The following is a 20248-nucleotide window of genomic DNA, read 5'->3' as shown; positions in this document are numbered from 1 at the left end:
TTTCCCTTCTGATGTCACTTGGAACTCTAAGATAACAAAGAGAGACTAACAGAGCAGCTATGATCACTGTATACCTGTTTATTGGTGTCAGCCACAGTTTCATCTTGAAGAAACTCACTCGGCACCTCCAGTTTTATTAAAAAACGAGCTAAATATGCTCTTTTCTTTAGTTCATTACTCCTCTGAAGAAGCCAGTGGAGCACTGGGTAAATCACAGGCTTACTTCCAATCACCAGACCCTGACGAAAGGTACTCCTGAAATGGAAACACGCACAGACGCTCATGAGCTCAGCTGGAGGAGACAGCCTTTATTCACAGTGTCATCTAGAGGGTCTTACTAGATAAATCTTACTGATTTATCTAGCTACTTTTAAACTACAGACACAAGGCTTAAGCAGTCTTACATTAGTCAGAAAATTAGATCCTCAATATAGCACTAAAATACCCAAAAAGTTGTGTTGAGACTATTAATCAGAGAGTTAACTTTAATACTTCATTGGCTGGGCAACATTTAAGTTGCTTTGGTTTCTTAAGATTTATTTTCAATTATGTGCATGTGTATATTTGTATAAGTATATGCTGTGTGTGCATGCGTGTGCTTGTGTGTCTGTGCCTATATGTTTGTGCATTTGTGTCCATGTGTGTATGCCCTGAAAGACCAGAGAAGAGCATGTGATGCATTGGAGCTGGAGTTGTAGGTGGTTGCGAGCTACCAACCAAACTCAGGTCCTCGGGAGGAACAGCAAACACAGTTAACTGAACCCACCCTCCAGCCCTAGAGCTGTTTTTACCTAGAATGACATAAATCATAAAATGGTATTTGCCTGACTTTTTGGCCAGAGGGGAAGCACTGACCCACCTAAGACTTCTATGTGACAAACAGCATCAGAAGGATTAAAACTGTTGTCAAATTCTGTGATAGCCTACGGCCATCAGATGAAGGAAGACCAGGTGTTGCTTAAAAAGACCAACTGTAGCATCTGGAGTTTGGCCTTTAAAGCAGAGCTTTAAGAAAGCACGGTATGTGAGCAGATTCTTACATGTCTGTGGCATTTCCTGGAGGTTTGTATTTAAGGATACCAAGAAGGTTCAACATCCGTTTGGCTGTCTGCTCTGGCATCTCCTCTCTGATATCAACATCTTGCTAACAAACAAGAAATTGAAAAAGATGTCATTGTTGTATATTTAACAAAGAGAAATATTTAAATTCATAGACAAGCTTGTTCTGCTCAAGCATAGCAGGCACAATGCTCTCTTCATAAAACGGATTAAGTACAGGGCCCTGGATCCCTAGTCAGAGCAGGGCTCTAGTTAGAATGCCAAAGTCTATGGGCAAGGGTATAAAAGACACGTACTAACTTGCAATACAATAAAATGCACCTTTATACCAGGAGCAAATCTATGTGTGTCTACAAGGAGAGAAATAATGTTTAAATAAGGTGCAAGGAGATAACAGAGGGGCCAGTGAAATGGCTCAATGGGTCTGTCACCAGGCTTGGCAACCCGAGCTTGGTCACAGGAACCCACATGGTAGAAGGAGAGAACTGATGCTGGCAGGTTGCCCTCTGACCCCCACACCAGTTTGATAGCATGTACACGCACACACACAAGTTGTCCTCTGACCTCCACACCAGTTTGACAGCATGTACATGCCCACACACAAGCACACAAAATAAATTAAATGGAAAACAAAAAACAAAAACAAAAAAAAAAAGGGCTGGAGAGAAGGCTCAGAGGTTCAGAGCACTGGTCCTGAGTTCAATTCCCAGAAACCAATGGTGGCTCACAACCATCTATAATGAGATCTGGTGCCCTCTTCTGACCTGCAGACATACATGCAGACAGAATACTGTATAATAAATAAATAAATAAATAAATCTTTAAAAAAAAAAGTAGATAACTGATATGTGAGTTAGTAGAGAGGCCTATAGGATCATGTACAGCTCCTCTCCAAGCAGGGTAAATGAGACCAAGGCATAGATATCAGTTAGTTAGAGGCCAGGAGGGCTGTCCTGCCACAGTTTTCATTACAAAGAAAGAGATTACCTTGGGGTCGATCTCAGCCAGAACATCATTGAGAACTTGTAATAGCTGCATTGGTCCCAAGGAATCAAATGTGATTAAATTATAGTTCTTCTTAAAAGGCTCCTTATTGAGGCTGTCCACGATGAATTTGATTTGGTCACTCATGATTAAGTCTTGTAGCTTAAAACTAAAGAGGAAGGGAAAAAAGAGGAGGGGGATCCTCAATCTTGGTAGCTCAAGTATTGGGGGAGAATCAGAATGAAGTCACAGGAAGTAGATGAAAAGATATTCTTCTGTACTGCATACAAAATCTATGAAAAGGCCAGTTTTGTTGGAAGAAACTAGAGTATGAAGATTTTACTATGAAATCTGTATCTGCTGTTAACATTCAGTATCTGCTTTTGTACTTGCAACAGCTCTGATACACCTAAACACAGGCCTAAAAAAATAATTATTACTTAATTATTAATAAGTAATAATTAGCCCACCCACACTAAGACCTCTGCAAGCTTTGCTTTTGGTTTTGTTTTATTTTTTCACATTGGTAACTACATTTAAAACATCAGATTTTCATGGTAAAATCCAGATCTTGTTCCCTTTGAAATTCAGATCAGGCAACCCTGAGGCTATATTTGTACTTAACCTCAATCACAGAAAGCAAATAGTGATCACACATACACTTCAGCCCAGGCCTATTCTCTAGTACAGTTTAGGTCTCCTCCAAACACTTTCCACCCATTTCTACTACTGGCTTAGCCTGGAAGACCTCAACTCTGCCACCCCAGGTATTTCAGGCCTTGGTTTCCTTTTACCTTCAATGAGGAAACAGTCTCTGGTGTTCTGGCTTGCACCTCTCTCATCCCCAGTCATTTGTAAGCTTCTCATTTCTTATGAAATAAAGCCTAAACCCCTTAGATCTCAAGACCTTTATGATCTAGCTCAGCTTAACCTTTCACTCTGAAACTTCAGCCAGTCACTGCTCTCTGCTTCCACCTATGTTCAATTACTGCTGTTTTCTCTGCTGAGCATGACTGCTCCTCCTCTGCCCTCCTTTGCAGGGACAGATCTCACCTCTCTGATGTCCCTGCTTGGGCACGGATTCTCTCAGGAAATCCTCAAGTTCTACAACAGCAGAGCCCATCCTTCGTGCTCACCACACCATCTGCGTGGTTTCCTTAGGCCACTTTCGATGCTGTTCTAGTCTCTCAGGTACACATTCTTTCTCTCTTTGCTAAACTGTACATTCCATGAGGGATCGATTCAATTCCATTTTGAATACACATTGGGCCTGAACCAGTGATTTCTTCTATGAGACATGCATGAACTTTTTCACAGGCCTCAAGCCAGAAAGCAAAACAAACAAAATGCCCAGAAGCCGAAGCCTGAAGGAAATAGGGCTGTTACAAAAGACCATAACCTTAAAAAGTTTAGTATCTGGGACTGGAGAGAGCGCTCAGCACCTGAGAGCACTTGTTACTCTTGCAGAGGACCTGAGGTTTGGTTCCCAGAACCCACATGGTGACTCACAGCCATCCCTAACTGCGCTGTTTCCAGGGGATCCAACCCCCTCTTCTGAACATCATGGGCACCAGGCATGCATATGCTACACATACACAATGCACGCAAAACATTCATACATATAAACAAATGTTTACACATTGTCTTCCAAAGTTTGAATTAAAAATTGAGTATCTGATTTCTTAACTGTTGAAACAGCTTTACCAAGGAAAACTGCTTTACTAAAATGAACTGCTGGGCTGGGGATTTAGGGCTTGCCTAAAATGTAGGAAGCCCTGGGTTTGGTTCCCAGAACTGAATAAACTGGATGTGGTTGCACTGGCCTGTGATGCCAGCCCTCAGGAGGTAGAAGCAGGAAGATCAGAAGTGCAAGGTGACCCTTGGCTACTTAGTGAGGTCAAAGTGGCCTGAGCCACTCGAGACCCCACCAAAACCACCACCACATCAATAAAACTGAACTGCTAGTCCTGAGTATGGTGCCACACATCTGTAAGCCCAGAACTGGGGAGGCTGAGACAGAAGGGGTCAAAGTTTGAGGCCAGCCTGGGTTACACAGTAAGACCCTATTAAACTAGAAAAGATGAGACAAAAGAAGAAAAAAGTTATCTCAATGCTTTCTTACTGAGACTCTGAAATCAATACTATTTCACTCAAGACATAAAGTTAGGCCATGAACATCCTGCTCTAAATACATATGTCCATACTCCTTTTAAAAACAGTTTCACTGTATAGTTTTGGCTGCTCTGGAACTCACTGTGTAGACCAAACCTCTGCCTTCTGAGTGATGGGATAAAAATCAAGGGCCACCAAGCTTGGCATGAAATGGGTTCCTTAATTGGGTAGGTGAAGCTTACATTTAGAAGACAAACAAACAACACTAAAACTAAAGCTATTACAATTTCATAATAAAAGTATGAGTAAATAAAATTGTAAAAAGCCAAAAACAAAAGGGATAGCATAACCAGTATGGCTTCTAAACTTAGGGTTTCTTTTAAGCGTTTATAAAAGGAATATCCTGGACTGGGGATAGTGTTGTGAGACTTTAATCTCAGTGTTAGCAGGCAGAGGCAGGAGGATCTCTGAGTTGGAGGCCAGCTTGGTTTACAGAGTGAGTTACAGGACAGCCAGGGCTACACGGAGAAGCCCTGTCTCATAAACAAGTGAAAGAGAGAGAGAGAGAAGAATAGAATAGCTTTACTTTTGTAAACTTTGGAGGTTCAAGTTTTCAACTGTAAAAATACATTAATACATATTTTTATATCTACATATTTAATTTAAAACAATTTAGAAATTATAAATACAACTTTTTCTTCTTTTGAAAACACGGAGTCAAACCAAGTTTCTGGATAAATGATAAAATGTTGCTAAGACGAAAGAAGAAAAGCGGGGTTCTAGAGGCTAACAGGATTTACAGGCAGGTGATGGTTGCTAGGGGAGGGAAGGGCATTTTCTTCAGAGGTGTACCGCCGGTATATAACACATAATTCTGAAAAAAAACATAATTAAACTTATGGGGCCACCAAAAATGAAAGGGGCGAAGGGGTGTGTGTGTGTGCATGGAAGTCGAAGGGAGAGGAGTTGGGGAATGGAAAAGAAATCATTGGGGGTGGGAGGGTGAAGAGCGAGAGCTGGGGTGGCGACGACCGAAATACACTGTATGCATGTGTGAGGATCCATTATACATAACTAATATATGCCAACTTAAACAGGAAAAAACCGAAACTTTTCCTTAAAGAAAGAACTCGGTTGGGGTTCCCGCACCCCGGGTCGCCCACCAGCTTTCAGAGGGCAAAGATGTTCTTGAACAGGTAGGCTGCCGGTGCCCGGCGGGCGCTGAGGGCTAAAATTAGCAAAAGCAATTACTCTCCCTCTGCCAGGGCAACTGGCCGCGCTAATTCGCCAGCACTCACCCGCGGCAGCACCCAGGGGGCCGGGGCAGGAATTAAAACCAGGACGCGCCTTTCATCCGGCACCGTCGAGGCAGCGCGCGCAGGCCCAAGGCCTCCTGCGAGCCCCAGGCCCGAGGGGACCGGGGGACCCCGCGCCCACCAGGCCCCGCGCGACCGACCGACCAACCCCCGAGCAGGCCCTGGTGCCGCCACCTGCCGGGAGCGGGCGCACTGCGAGGGGACTCGGGGTTCGCGGTGTTTCCGACCGCGAGTTGGCGGGGTTACCTCAAATTCTCCTCACGAAACCACTTACCCACCCCCGGAGAGGCACCCGGGCCCTAGCGGGTTCCTAGAGACCGCTCCTTAGCAACGGTTGCTATGCGGTGATGTCACTTCCGATGGCTGAGGGCGCGCCTCGGGGGTGGGGCCTCGGGCAGGGAGGCTGGACCCGGTGCCTCAGACTCCGAGCCAAGGCAGAAAGCCTGTGGTGTCCTTCCCACTTAGACTCCGGGCGATAGCAACCTTTGCACCTGACAGAGTATTTAACCTGTGCTATTTGCGTGTGCTGTTTTATTCATTTATCTATTTACCAAACTTGGGGCGACGACTTCTTTGAAGCGGGGCTAGATAGGGCATGGTTTTCAAATTTAGTTTTTCGAGAAAGTCTCTCCAGATGATACTGTGTACGGGAATAATGATAAAGTATAGATTAAGAGACCCAGACATGGGGGGAGAGAAAGACAGACAAATTGAGTCCTACTCTGAAAACTGGGTTAGGAGTTCAGACATCCTTGGAGAAACAGTAAATTTAACATCAGACTTGTCACAAGCTAAAACCAATGATAAATTATGCATTTCTAACATGCCCCATAGTGCTGGCTCCTGGGAATGCAATAGAGCAAGACCCAATAGGGTTCTGTCTTCATAGAGGTGACAGGGTTAAGACAGACAATTAAACAGGCCAGGACTGGGAGGAATGTAACAAAATATCGCGGTGAAGATGGAGCCCCGCGTTTATTGAGGGACAGAGAGTGCTGAAGGAGGCACTACTGTCAAGCCTCCATCAGACAGGCCCATGCTTAAGGAGCAGCAGAAAGAATCCAAACAGGCTGGTAAGATGGCTCCCCTGGTAAGATGGCTGCCTGGCACACAAACCTAATGACAGGTTCCACAGGGATGGAGAGAGATTGTGTCCTGGCAGGCTGACAGACCGAAGGAAGAATTGATTCCGCCCTGTGATTCCTTAAGATGAAACCTTGGTAAGATCCAGCAAGGAATCTGAGAAGACATTCCCAGGAACAGTTCTAGGACAGAGGCATTGCTTATTCGGTCTGAAGCAAGGTGCCTGTGGGTAGCTTTTCCTTTCCCCACAGAGATGCGTGGTCAAGCCTTGCTTGTAAGCTCCCAGTGATACCTTTTAACTGAACTGTAGCTGAGGTTTTAAATAGATTTGTATTAGGTTCTAACCCTGTGTAACAGTGGTTCTGAAAGCTTGTCACTTCTACTCCACCCTCCCTTCATCTCCTCCCACTCCTCCTCTGCCTCCTCAAGCCCTTCCCCTTCTAGCCTTGCCCATGCCAGAAAAGTATGTCTGTTAAAAAAAAAAAAAAAAAAAAAAAAAGGTCAACGCTACCCTGTGACTTAATCTAGACATTCACTGTCATCTTGACTTTCTATCCCCCTCCTGCTCTCTCTGTCTCCTCCCCTGCTGGTAGTGACACACTTAAATCCTGCCAGCCTAGTGCTTCACAAAATTCCCAGAACGGCCTCTACTGGCCCAAAGTATGTCAGACTAGTCCCCACATATCTTCATTTTTATTTTATGTGTACAGGTATTTTGGTCTGCATATGTGCACACCACATGCATGTAGAGTTCATGGAGGCCAGAAGGGGTCATCAGACCCTTGGAAATGGAGTTACAGATGGCTACAAGCCACTATAGGTGTGATGGGAATCAAACTTGGGTTTCCTGGAAGAGCAGCAAGTGCTTTTAACGCCTGAGCCATCTCCCCAGCATCCAGATGATTCCTTTTTTTTTTTTAATTTTTTTATTTTCTGGTTTTTTGAGACAGGGTATCTCTGTGTAGCCCTGGCTGTCCTGGATTTGCTGTGTAGACCAGGCTGGCCTTGAACTCACAGCAATCCGCCTGCCTCTGTGTCTGGAGTGCTGGGGTTAAAGGTGTGCACCACCATGCTGATGGCAGATGATTCCTTTTTTAAAATAATTTAGGGATATTTTAAATACTTTGGTCATATCTTACTTTGAGACGGCCTTGCTAATCACCCCTGCCGGCCCTGAATCTTCAGCCCTCCTGACTCAGCACCCTCAATGGCTGGGATTAAAGGTGAGCGCACCACCACGAAACACTCCGTTCTGTTTGCTTTAACATACATCCCAGACCTGTATGGAATCCATTGTGTGGCGCTGGCTGGCCTCAAACTCTGCCCTGCCCCCACCTTACATAGGCACGTACACCACACCGGTTCAACCCATTCTTGGATCGACTGGCTCTTCTCTTCCACCGACGGTAACAGGGTGGGTGAGGGTGGTTCTCCAAAAGGAAGGGCTGGGCTTGTTAGCAGAGGGAGAGATGCCAGCAAGAGCAATAGGGGCAATTGTGTCAGGAGAGACTGTTCCGTGGACCGCTATCGCTAAAAAAGTGGGGGTGGGGGGAGCAAGGTGACTCAGTAGTAAAGGCATTTGCTACAAAGCCTCTGAGTCTGATCTCCAGAACCCACAGAATGGAAGGAGAGAACAGACTCCTGAAACAGCTTGTCCTCTGAGCTCCACACACGGGCGCCTGAGTGCACACAGTGCCCCCTCCCCACATACAGAGACACACACACATACACAAAGACATACATACACACACACAAATAAATGTAAAATAATTCAAAACAAAAAGAAATGCACATATGTCCATTCGTTGTGTGGAATGTCTGCATCATGGGAACTTCCTCCTTTGCTTCCTCCCAACAAATTATCTGCAGGCTCCCACTATGGGCCCAGAGAGGTCTTGGGATAACCGCAGAGTCTCTAGATCTTCATAGACATCTGAGGGATACCACAAACACAATGTCTCCAGCCCCCTTTCAGCTCAGACCTTACAAACAAAAACTTTCCCTGTTCATAATCCAAGGAATCCAAGCCAATTTTCTTTTGGGGGTATTAAATTTAGACATATCATCCTGACCAGGAGATATTTCTGGACCCTGAACGAGCATTCAGTGCATGCCAGTTTCCAGGACTCCACCCCAATCTGGGGCAACTCTGCATGCTGCCCACGTTATCTTATCCTTTGAAAACAGGGGAAAGTGACCCAGACGCCGGAACACACTCAGAAATGGGTCATTTCGTTATCCATTAATTGTCATTTAACACCTTTGCCATCTAGGTTATGTGGAGATGAAAGTCATTAAATCTAAATGAAAACCTGACTTGAGGTTTGAAGCTTCCCCGAGCTCTCTCTGTTCTGGCAGTTGGATCTTGTGGGCACATTTAGTAGCAGGATGTGCTTTTTTAAAAGACAGAAAGATAAATATTCTGCGAAACATTCAGCTAAATGGATGAGATTCCAGAGGCCTAATTAAAGGCATGCCTGGTACTATACTTTGTCAGGCTTTCCTGGTAATGGATTTTGTGTTTGCAAATGGACTACACTTTGCAAAGCCTGAAAATCACCAACAAGATTAATGGGCTAAATAAAGTAGCCAAATTTTATAACAATTTATAGAGGCTCCTTGGTTATCCATTCAGATTGAAATATAGTCCTCACCGGACATTCTCTCAGGGCTTCAAACCATCACCAAGTCATCACTTGCTGAGAACTTACCATTTATCAGCAGCTTTGAAAAATATGTCACAAATGTGTGAGAACTGACTCCAACACCTCTGTGTGTGGTGTGGTCCTATTTCCCCTCCTCTGGAGGCAGTTCCCACTGTTGTTAGCAGGCTGTGCTTCCCACAGCAAATCTGCACTCACTACGGAAGCTGTGTGAAGTCTTTAGAGGAGAAGAGGGGATCTCCTTCAAGGGGATCAACAGAGATAAGAGGTGCTAAGAGGTATTCCAGGATGGAGGTATAGCCTAAAGAAGATGAAAATACTACACAGAGACCACACCATAGGTCCTGTGGCTTCCTGTCTGCATGACTCTTTCCTGTCCTGGGTTTCACATGGAGGCAGCAGCACCACTGTAGGTGAATGGACCTGCAGGCTGCAGTGATGAGTGAGCAAGGGGTCATATGGTTCCTTTAAGCTTCATCAGCTGCAGAACATTCCCTGGGAGCTAGCACCCCTCAGCATGTGTGCCAATGGGAGGATGTTCTATCATGAGATTGCATTTCCTTTCAACCTAACAGATGAGGGGCTCAAGGTCAGACTTCAGCAGATTACAAAAGAAAGTCATCCGTGCAGATCTGAGTCACAGACTGAGATCAGAGATGACTTCTGTCACTTGGCAATCCCATTAAGGTAGAGATTGCCCACACTGAGGAACCAAGGAAAATGTAATAAAGAACTGTATATAAAGGTTTGGGCAGGGATTTAAGTGGCCCAACAGGGGACCAGCAACAAAGGCATCATAGATTTTCTGAGCCAGAAGCAGGAAGCTCAAGAAATGACCAGAATCCTACAAAGCTGAAAGGAGCTGCTAATCCAGGAGTGTCTATATGCAGTCAGTCCTGATCCCACGTTCTCCCATCCTGACATCTCCTGCCTGATCTCTGTTGAGAGAATATCTTGTGTATTGTATGGATGCAACACCTGTCAACAAAAAGCTAATGGCCTAGAGCTGAGGCAGGAAATAGGAGGTGAGACATCTGGAAGAAGAAAGGGTTCTGAGACAGAGCCAGGCACTGGAAGATTCCCCGAGCAAGATGTGAGGACCGATGCGTTGTTCCTGAGTACAAGTAACCAGCCACGTGGCAGAATGTAAATTAAAATAAATGGGTTATTTTAAGTTATGAGCTAGTCAGAGAAGAGCCTGGCTATATGGCCAAGGTATTTGTACATATTTTGAGTCTTTTGAGTCATTATTCTGGGAGGTTGGGGCCAGGAGGAAAAACATGCACCCCACTACATAACAGTGTCCCCCACATTGGGTGCCATTATCTTGTGGTTTTTTTTCCTCCTGGCCCCAAGCTCCCAGAATAAATGACTCATACAACTCAAAATATTACTTATAGATACCTAAGCCATATAGCTAGGCTCTTCTCTGACTAGCTCATAACTTCTATCTTGTTTATTCCATTCTAAATTCTGCCATGTGGCTAGTTACCTCTGCTCTCCTTTTCTGATCTTGCTGGGAGAATCTTCTTGCACGTGGCTCTATCCCAGAATCTTTTCTGCTTGTCATATGTCCCACCTTATATTTCCTGCCTCAGCTATAGCACATCAGATTTATTATTGACAGGTGAATTTGCTATACAGACACAATATATTCTCTCAACAGATCTCCCATCAGGCTGAACCCAATAGGTAGCCAAAGAGGGAGAGTTTACCACATCCATGCAGCTAATCCTCCATGGATTGTAGAGGGACATGGACGGGAAGACATATTCTCTGTGGGTTGAATTCTGAATCAAATGATGGGCAATTATTCACCTTCATGCCATTTTATGATGAAGGAAATTGAGGTCTGCTGAGTTAATGGAGGATCCAGAATCACATAGCTAATGGCTGGTGGAGCCAAAATTCAGACACCAGTCTATCTGATCCCAAAACCATAGTCACCAGGATACTAAACTCACTCTGGCATAGAAGAGTCTGGAGGAAGGGCGACAGTCAGGCTACTAAGGCAGGTGGCTAGAAGACTCTGCAAGGAGTGACATGAACATGTTGTGGGACTTTCTTTATCTCTGAGGGCTCCTGAAGCAGGTGTCTCTCACTCTTTGCTATACTTTAATTTTTATTGTTATTTTATGCATACGTGTCCATGCCACATCATCACGTGGAGGTCGGAGATCAACGCTGGGAAGTCAGTTCCTCCCTGCGACCTTATTAGGCAGTGTTTCTCTTGTTTCTTCGTACTCCAGGCTACCCAACCTGTGGACTTCGGGGCAGCTCTCCTTTCTTCACCTTCCCCTAGGATTACAGATAGGAGCCACCAAATCTAACCTTTTGTGGGCTCCAGGGGTTGAACCCAGGTCATCAAGCTTGTATGGCAAGCGCTTTTACCTACCAAGCCTCCCCTCCCGTCCTTTTCTGAGCTAGAACCTCAGAATCCAGGCTGACCTTGAACTCATGACCTTGTCTCTAGCACTGGATTACAGGTGTGTGTTGCTACACCCAGCCCAAGCAGCCTGGTCTCCTACCCACGTGGGGCTAACGGTTGAAAATTTTTAAAAAATCCAAGCACATGCTTCAGGGTCAAAGCTGAGGAAGATAGATAAAAAAATCCTTGGCCAGTGATGGAAAAGCAAAAGTATATTTTCGTTTTGGATGCTTCTCAGTGCTTTTTTTTTTTTTTCCCTCATCTTCTTTTCCTGAGCTGAATGTTTGGTGTATTTATAGAACTCAGGGGGAGTGTTTAAGGGTAGCCAGCAACAGAGCTGCATTTGGGGCCATCAGAAAACTCAGAACCATGTGGGAAAAGGTTGATGGGAGGGTGGGAGGGCGTGAGAAGAGGCCAGGAAAGAAGGACACAGACGGGCTTCATCCTTTGTGTGGCCAAGATCTTAGTCTCCTGAACTGATAACATCAAGGCAAGGTCTTTCATAGGACCACAGAGGGAATGACAAAGGCAAAATGACAGCTAAGGTGATGATGAGTGGACAAGGAGACCACGGTTGGCATATGTGTACAGTACAATGTGAGTCTGCCCTAAAAACGAAACAAGAGCTTGATGGCTCATTCAGTAAGGCTGCTGCACAGCCAGGAGGACCTGCCTTAGATCCTCAGAATCCATGCAAAAATGCCATGCATGGTGAGGGAGAATTAGGGGGCAGAGTCAGAAGGATGTCTGGGGCTTGCTGGTTAGTCAGTCCAGCACCAGGTTCAGCAAGAGACCATATTTAAAAAAAAAATAAGGTAAACAAGGCAATGGTGGTTTCTGTCTTTAGCCCCAGCACTTGGGAGACAAATGCAAGAGGATCTCTATGAGTTCCAGGCCAGCCTGGTCTATAAAGCTAGTCCAGGACAGCCAGGGCTACACAGAGAAACCCTGTCTCAAAAAGTCAAAATAAATAAATAGTAGAAAGATTGAGAAAGACACTGGATATTGACCTCTAGTTTCCATTAGCATGGTCACACTTACATGGCTGCACACATCTGTGTGTACAAACACACACACACACACACACACACACACACACACACACACGTACTGCTACAACATGCATGAACCAGAAGGACACTGTGCTTAGGGAAGAACACATATTGAACCAGCAAGCATTCTAACAACTGAGCCTCCGTCCAGCCCTCTATGCCTTGCTCACTGTTACATTTTTCATCACCTAAAATGACCAGGCACTTAACTGGAGTCTACTAGACACCTGTGGGCATGAAACAAGCTATGGTCAAATGAGCTATCATTTCTTCGGTGCTGCAAACTGGAGTATTATCTCATCAAGTTGCTCTTCACATATTTGACCACCTGTGTGCAGTAGGACAGACACTGTCACAATAGGGAACAAGACAGACCAAAAATCCTGCCTGGCAGGGTGTGTTTGCTCCAGGACAACAGGATAGTATCAAATAGATGCACTGTTGCTATTTTGATAGAGAAGGAAACTGACGGTGAGGTCACAAAAGCTCACAAGGCTATTTGGTTCTCTCAGACACCTGCGTTCACCGGGCGTCCTAGCAGGTGGTTGGGCTTTGCCCAGAGATGGACCTCGGTGGTGACAGATCTCAATGCCTGACATTGCTTCTCAGAGAGACCAAACTTGTCCTTCTGGGAATCGGACCCAGAGCAATGGGAACAGGAGAATCCCATGACCTCAGTGTCCCTGCATGCTCCCTCCCCTCCATCCCAACTCCATGAAGATGGCTCACACCTGGGGTGTTGTAGATTTGAGGCACAGATCTCAGTCACCCCTTGGCTTATCGGCATGTGACATCCCCAAGTGGCTGAGGCCTTCGGGCCAGGCAAAGAATGCAGCTTGAGTAAAAATAAACCTGCTGCATTCCTTGGCAGCCCCCTGCCCCTTCCCGCTCTCAGCCCATCCGGGCAGCAGAGGGAGGGAGGGCAGGGTGGAGGGAGCAGGCAGTGCTGCTGTCCAACCCTGAGAAAGAAAGGGAGAGAGGGAGGGAGAGAGACAGATCGCCTTATATGGGAACATAGGCAGACAATATGTGGCAATGGCTTAGAGGGCAGCAGAGGTCAGATACCAGACAGACGGAAGAAATTAAACATGGGACAGAGCAGGTTCTGGGCCCAGAAAACAGCTCTTGTTTCACAGCGAGGCTGCACAAAGCCTGGTCTGGTTCTTTTTTTTTTTTTTTTTTGCCTAAATGGAGCAAGACTTCTGTTCCATAGTTGGCTGACAGAGGCCTCAATCTTTTGAAGTCATTTCTGAACCATAATCTCTGTTGCAGAACACAGGAGAAAGATCAGGCCCCTCTTTGAATGGCTCCCATGAATACCCCCATTTAATACAGGGCATTTCAGCCTCGCCATGGTAGACATCTGGGCTGGATAGTCTGTTGCAGAGGGCTTTTTCTTTACTGTTGGATATTTAGCAGTATCTTGGACCTCTCCTAGATGCTGGTAGCAGCTACCTCTTTTCTGACCCGTCATGATAAAAAAATCATGGCAAATGTCTTGGGGGTGGGAGCTGGCAAGGTCTCTCCAGGCTGAGAATCACGGGTGGAGGAGCTGGGGAAGAGCACGTGCAGGGTGCTCAAAGAGGCTGCCTAAAGGTCACGTGACTGCGAGTGGCATTCACACCCCGGCTGCCCGGTCCTAAACCTGTGGTCCTCACCACTACAGACTGGAACCCTGTCTATTTGGTAATACATGGTCATGAGTTTGGATGGCTAAAACCCCCTTCAGCTTACTCCCCAAAGAGAAGAGCTCTGGCTAAGAAGCAAACACCAAGGAACGAGTGAACTTGGGAACTGTGCAGAAACGGAAGTTATAGTCTTTCCTTTTCTTTGTCGCCATGACCAAAATACATGACAAGAAGTAACTTTAGGGAGGAAGAGTTTATTTTGGTGACAGGAACGTGAGGCAGCTGTCACACTGCACCTGCAATCAGCGAGACAGAATAGGAAGAAACCTTAAGGCCTGCCTCCAGTGACGCACTTCCTCAAGCCATGCTCCGCTTTCCAAAACAATAGCTCCAACTCAAGGACTGAGAGTGTTCGAACACATGAAACCAAGGAGGAAGGGGTAGTGGGCATGGCAAGGGGGTGGAGCCTCTGTCATCAGTTTGCCAAAGACATTTGACCTCCTGCTAGGAGTGCCTTCATAAGACACAGATAAAAGGAATCAAAGATCTGGCAGCAGAAGGGCTGCACAGCATGGTCCCTAAGAGAGGCAGGGTGGCCTTAGCATGAACTCTGAGGCACCGCTGTCAGAAACAGAATCCCAGAGGAAATATGAACTAGCTGTCAGAAAGCATGCATGGCCCAGTAGTTACTTCACTGCAAGGGGAAGAGACCAAAAAGGTACCAGAAGTTTGGCCCCTCCGGATTTGGTTTCCCCCCACCAAGAGATCAGAGAGCAGTCAAGAAGTCAGGAGGGCATCCCTTCATTTAGGCAAAGGTATTCTCATCCCGGTGTTCTGAGTGATCCTCCCAGCCAGCTCCATCTTGAGCACAGTCCCGGAGGAGCTGAGCGGGTGCCCTCAGGCACCTGCTGTTAGCAGCTCTCTGTGAGGCTTGCTTTCTCCAGCTCCCTGACGGAGAAGCCCACCCTAACCCATCGCCTCTGTGAAGACCTTCTAGGAAAGGATGGCAGATTCTAATCGGCTCTCCAGTTTTTGGTTCTTGTAGTACTGAGACTTGAACCCAGGGCCTCCGGCATGCTAGACAAGCACTCTACCGCCCGGGCTGCTCTAGCCCTCAAAGTGAGGGCATCTCCCTGCACCCACCCATTGCTTCGAGTAAAGTGTCATGTCTGCGCCTACACAGGGGACCACAAACCAGCATCTCCACAGCTAAATTTGACAGTAGTACCTGAGTGACAGGGTGGTTGGGTTTTTTGTTTGTTTGTTTGTCGTTTTTCGAGCCAATATTTTTATATTGGGATGTTTAACATTAAAAATTTAGATATCTGAGCATTTGAGGCCAGGCTACGAGGCATACATTGGCTCTGGCTGAGGAGAGGCTGCCTACCTCCAGTGGAGGCGCTGTCCCATTTGCCATGGTCTCCACCACTTCCCGTTGCCTCTGGTGCTGAAACCAGTGCCAGCTGATGGCGACGATCGTATTTGTGTTGCCTTGTGTGTGTATGTGTGTGTGGTACATACATGCTCCTGTTGGCGTGGGCACATGTCCATGTAGAGGCAACAGGTCAATGTTGGGTGTCTTCCTCTGTCACTCCCAACCTTCTGTTTTGCCATGGGGCCCCTCACCGAGTCTGGAGCTCAATGATGTGGCTAGACTGGCCGGCCAGTGAGCTCCAGGGATCGCTGTATCTGCCGCACCTCTCCCCCGGGACTGCGTTACAGGGAAGGCTTTCATGTGACTCCTACAGATAGAAACACAGGTCCTCACGCTCGCGTCTCAGGCACCTTACTGATTTTTTTTTTTTTTTTCGAGACAGGGTTTCATGTGTCCTACTTGGCATTGAACTCTATATGTGGCTGAGGATAACCGTCAACTTCTGATCCTCCTGCCTCTCTCAAGTGATGAGAATACGGACAGGCACCACCACATCTGCATTATGTGGCGCCTGGGAATGGATGCGGGGTCCCCTGTATGCCGGACAAGTACCCTGCCAACTGCATAGAGTGTCTACATGGCCATTTTGTTAAGGAAATAGTCTTCTGTCTCTCATCTCTATCAAAAAAGAAAGAAAAGGGTAGACCAGAAAGCCCAAGATCTTTCTTCTGTGTTTGTTTGTTTGTTTGTTTTTGCTTTTTGAGACAGGGTCTTTCTATTTATCATATAGCTTTGGCTAGCCTGGAACTCCCTATGTAGACTAGGCTGGCCTTGAACTCTTAGATCCACTCGCCTCTGTGGTGGGGTTAAAGGTGGGCACGTGCCACTACCATGCCCAGCCCCAGGAACATTCTTATCCCTCCCATCACCTCACTCATTCCCGTGGCCATTTAGCTCCTGCAGCATCTGTGTTTGCTTCTCAATTTGCCACCCTTCTAAGCCCTTCTGGAATCTCTAAAATTATCCCTGACATTTCAGAAGAGGCCTTTACATTTTTATTTCTCATCACATTCATGAAGCACTGTCAGCTACAAAGAGTCAGTCAATCACTCCTCCTACCCCTCCCCCAAAAGGTACTGGTTATTTCATCTCCTTCCCGGCATTGGGTCTGGAGAGATGCGCTGACCTCGTCCACAGCACAGCTGGCTGGCGATAGCACAGCGAGTCTCCCCCCCCCCCCCCCGCCCCCGGCACTTATTCCGGACACTTTCCCCTTCACTCGTAGCAGCAGAATGGATTCAAGCTTTTGCTGCACTCGACAGAAGTGTTTAGCTCACTTATAATTATTGAGCATATGCTGCGTTTGAATGCAAGAGGCGCGCATGCCACAGCATGCGTGTGGGGCCAGGGCCTAGCTTTTAGGAGTCAGCTCTGTCCTTCCACTGTGTGTTCGGGGGATGAAACTCGGGTCAGCAGGCTTGGGCAGCAAGCACTCTCACCCACTGAGCCGCCTTGCCGACCTACATATGGAAATGAACTAAAATTTGTATATGCAAAGACAGGCGAGTGAGTGGTCTTGGGGTATATGCCTGTAACCCCAGTGTTCAGCAGACTGAGGCAAGAGGATCGTGGGTTCAATGCCACATGAACTCAGAAATACTTACATGCATAAATAAATGGCAATTGGATTTACTGCAGGGCTGAGTACGGCCTTGAACTTCTGATGCCCCTGTCTGCACATCCCAAGCACAGGAATTCCAAGCACCGTACCACCGCACTGGGTTTATTTCTGTGCTAGGGAACAAGCGCAGGGGCTTGCAACGCTAGGCCAGCACTCCGCCAGCTGAGCCACACCTCCATCCCCTCGCCTCTATTTTTTAAGCAGCCTCTTCATTCGCAATGGCAAGTTAAGTGGCAGCTGTCAAATTCTGTCAGCCTCCAATCCAATGGGACCTTGCAAACAGTCCCTACCCCAGGAATTGAGCCTCATTGGTCCTGATTGGTCTGATCTAGCCATGTGTCACACTCCTGGGAACCAATCACGGAGATTCAGGGAACAGACACTAGCCAGAGGAAAGGACACCGATTAACAGTGACCCCTCTCAAGGAGAGCTGGGTGGTGTTATCAGGAAAGGGGGCCTGAATGCTGGGTGACTCCTTCCTCCTTCCTCCCAGGGAAAAAGACGTTTACAGTGTTCCTAGTATGTGCCCTCTTTTTGGGCAAGGTCTCCGTTAACTCCTCTTCCTCTATTCAAATGCACTTTGGTGTCCATGTTGGGCCTCCTGGATTCAACCTCCCTGGGTCTCATTGAAACTGTTTGAGAGTTCCTGGTACTTAGAAAATCTGAACCACACACTGCAGCATTGAGGCTGAACGGAACTCTGGGAGTCACTGTGCTTAGACCTTCATCTCTAGAAAACAGTTCTGGGGAGAGACGAAAACTGTCACTAGTGACTGCCATCTCCGCGTGGTGGGGTCATGTGACTGCCTTTTTTTTCCCTTGTCGTAGTTGCCACCATGGTACAAACAACCCAGGGTCCAGCACTGTGAGACCACGACCCAGACTTGGTTCTCTCCAAGCCCCTCACTCCTGAAGGCAGGAACCACGGTGTCAGAGCTGGTCATTGCCTTCTGTGAGCTAGAGTAACAGCACCACACACACTCCTAATTGCCTTCCCACAAAACTTTATCAACAATGGTCTAAGCCTTTATTGGCAATCTCATTGGCCTGGCTTGGGATTGGCTTAGGCAGAGCCATGTGACCCACTTCTGGCCAATGAAATGAGGGAGCAAATGGTTAGGCGATGGTTTCTTTTAAACGGTGGCAAATGGTGGCTCAGAGTCACTGTTCCCAGGGTCTTGCAGCCCTCGAGTGTGTTATGAATACAGTACAGAGCAGAGAGGGGAGATCAGGCGAGACAGGGACACGAGAATGAGAGAAAGCAATTAGAGACCCTTGGAAGCTGGCGAACGGCTGCCCACACCCCTTTGCAGTTTGCTTGTTAAATCCAAGTTCCTTATGTTGCAGCTAGTTTGAGTCGTGCTTTCCTGTTACATCATCCTACCCAGCCCATGCGTCTGTTGAAGACATCGCACATGCAAACTGGCCAAACAGCCATCAGCAACAGTGAGTGGGCAGCTCAGGGTGGGCAGCAGCACCTGGTGCCGGCTTCCTCTGATAGTCAGTCCTTTGAGGACTGTTGTTGACCAAAAGCGATTCCGGCTCCAAGAGGAATCGTTAGTACTCGGGGCAGGTGCTGAGATAGAGCAGCAGCTCGCCTAACTAGCTGAAGTCAGGACTGTTACTGGGCTAGAAATCGTCCTGTGTCACCGCGCTGAGGGGCTGAAGAGGCAACGGTGCTCACTGCTCTTACAGACGACCTGAGCCCAGTTCTCTGACTCCAGTCTCTCTGGCCTCTGAGGGCACCTGCACTCACACACGCACATAACTAAAAACAAACAGACTGCGGAGTGGCTAAAAGCACTTGCTGCTCCTGCAGAAGGGCCGAGTTCAATTCCCACCATCCACCCCTCAGGCAGTTCAATAACCATCTACAACTTCAGTTCCGGGGCACCTTATGCTGTCTGTACTCCCCGGGCACTTGCCCAGACATGGGACACACAGACATGTAAACGTACGCAGGTACGAATACCCCTATAATTAAGTTAAATTAAAACTTTAAAACAACAGGCTCAGAACATCCAGAGTGCGTCGTTATTCGGCAGCTATTCCTGAGAATCCACTGTTAGCCTCTAAGATTAAGCCAAGTGCCAAAGCAAATGAGGTTTAGATGCCTCGGTTGGCTCACCTGTTGGCTGGGCATTGAGACGAGCATGCTCTCATATTGAGGCTCAGAGGGAGCTTTGTGGGGCATAAAGCGGGTAAAAGGTCATCAGTGCTCTGCAGCCCCGGCAACACAGCACTCACAACCCTCAACAGGTCTAAATTTAGGGCGCTTGCGACCCTATTAGACTATAGTTCAGACCGGGCCTTGTTAGGTTTCTTACTTTTTGGAGACGCAACCTTTTCATCTGCGCTCAGTGGGAAGACCTTGCTCCAGCGTGCACTGGGGGTAAAATAACCTTATCTGGAAAAAGTGGCGTATTGCACCAGTTTTCCTGTCCAGGGTCAGACAAAGGCAGCGCAGACTCCGTAGTGAATGTTGGTGCGTTGCTGCCCTCTGCTGGTCACGTCCAAGGCCCCCAGCCAACAGGCACATGGAGGGGAAAGGAGCTAGCTAGCCTTGACCGGAGTGAACTGAACGTTCAATTGGGGACTACTGACTCCGATCTGCGGAAAGAGAGAAAAAGGAATGGAAATTCCCAGTACTCACAGTCTTCTCAGCTCTAGGGGTTTTCCAAACAGTCTGGGATTTCTCTCTCTCCCTCTCTCTCCTTTGCCACCTGTGATGGTTAGTGTTGTCGGGTTGACAGAATCTAGAATCACATGGAAGGGATGTATTTGCGCAAGCCCGCGGGCGTGGGGGTTATCCTGATCCGGCTCACTGTTGTGGGAGCAGTCCTCCGCCGTGGGTGGCACCTATTCG

The 20248-nt window shown here is 47.2% G+C and overlaps 1 protein-coding gene across 4 annotated transcripts in view; it reads right to left on the bottom strand.

Annotated features, from left to right (window-relative positions):
- Positions 1-20248, bottom strand: part of Ift81 (intraflagellar transport 81) — an 83515-nt gene that overhangs the window by 61749 nt on the left and 1518 nt on the right. The window contains exons 1-4 of one of the 4 annotated variants that reach the window (XM_060382413.1): positions 20036-20058; positions 2047-2212; positions 1041-1144; positions 75-255 (exon numbers count right to left, since the gene is read on the bottom strand). In XM_060382413.1, the coding sequence (XP_060238396.1) occupies positions 75-255; positions 1041-1144; positions 2047-2190 (429 nt within the window). In that variant the 5' untranslated portion in view covers positions 2191-2212; positions 20036-20058. Of the gene's footprint in view, positions 1-74; positions 256-1040; positions 1145-2046; positions 2213-5453; positions 5819-20035; positions 20059-20248 lie in introns of those variants that run through there. The other 3 variants (XM_021631393.2, XM_021631392.2, XM_060382414.1) reach the window with 3 other exon arrangements.

Source organism: Meriones unguiculatus, chromosome 4 (assembly GCF_030254825.1).
Source record: "Meriones unguiculatus strain TT.TT164.6M chromosome 4, Bangor_MerUng_6.1, whole genome shotgun sequence".
Lineage (NCBI taxonomy): Eukaryota > Metazoa > Chordata > Mammalia > Rodentia > Muridae > Meriones > Meriones unguiculatus.
The sequence above is the reverse complement of the archived record's forward strand: the minus strand, read 5'-3'. Positions and strand labels throughout refer to the sequence as shown.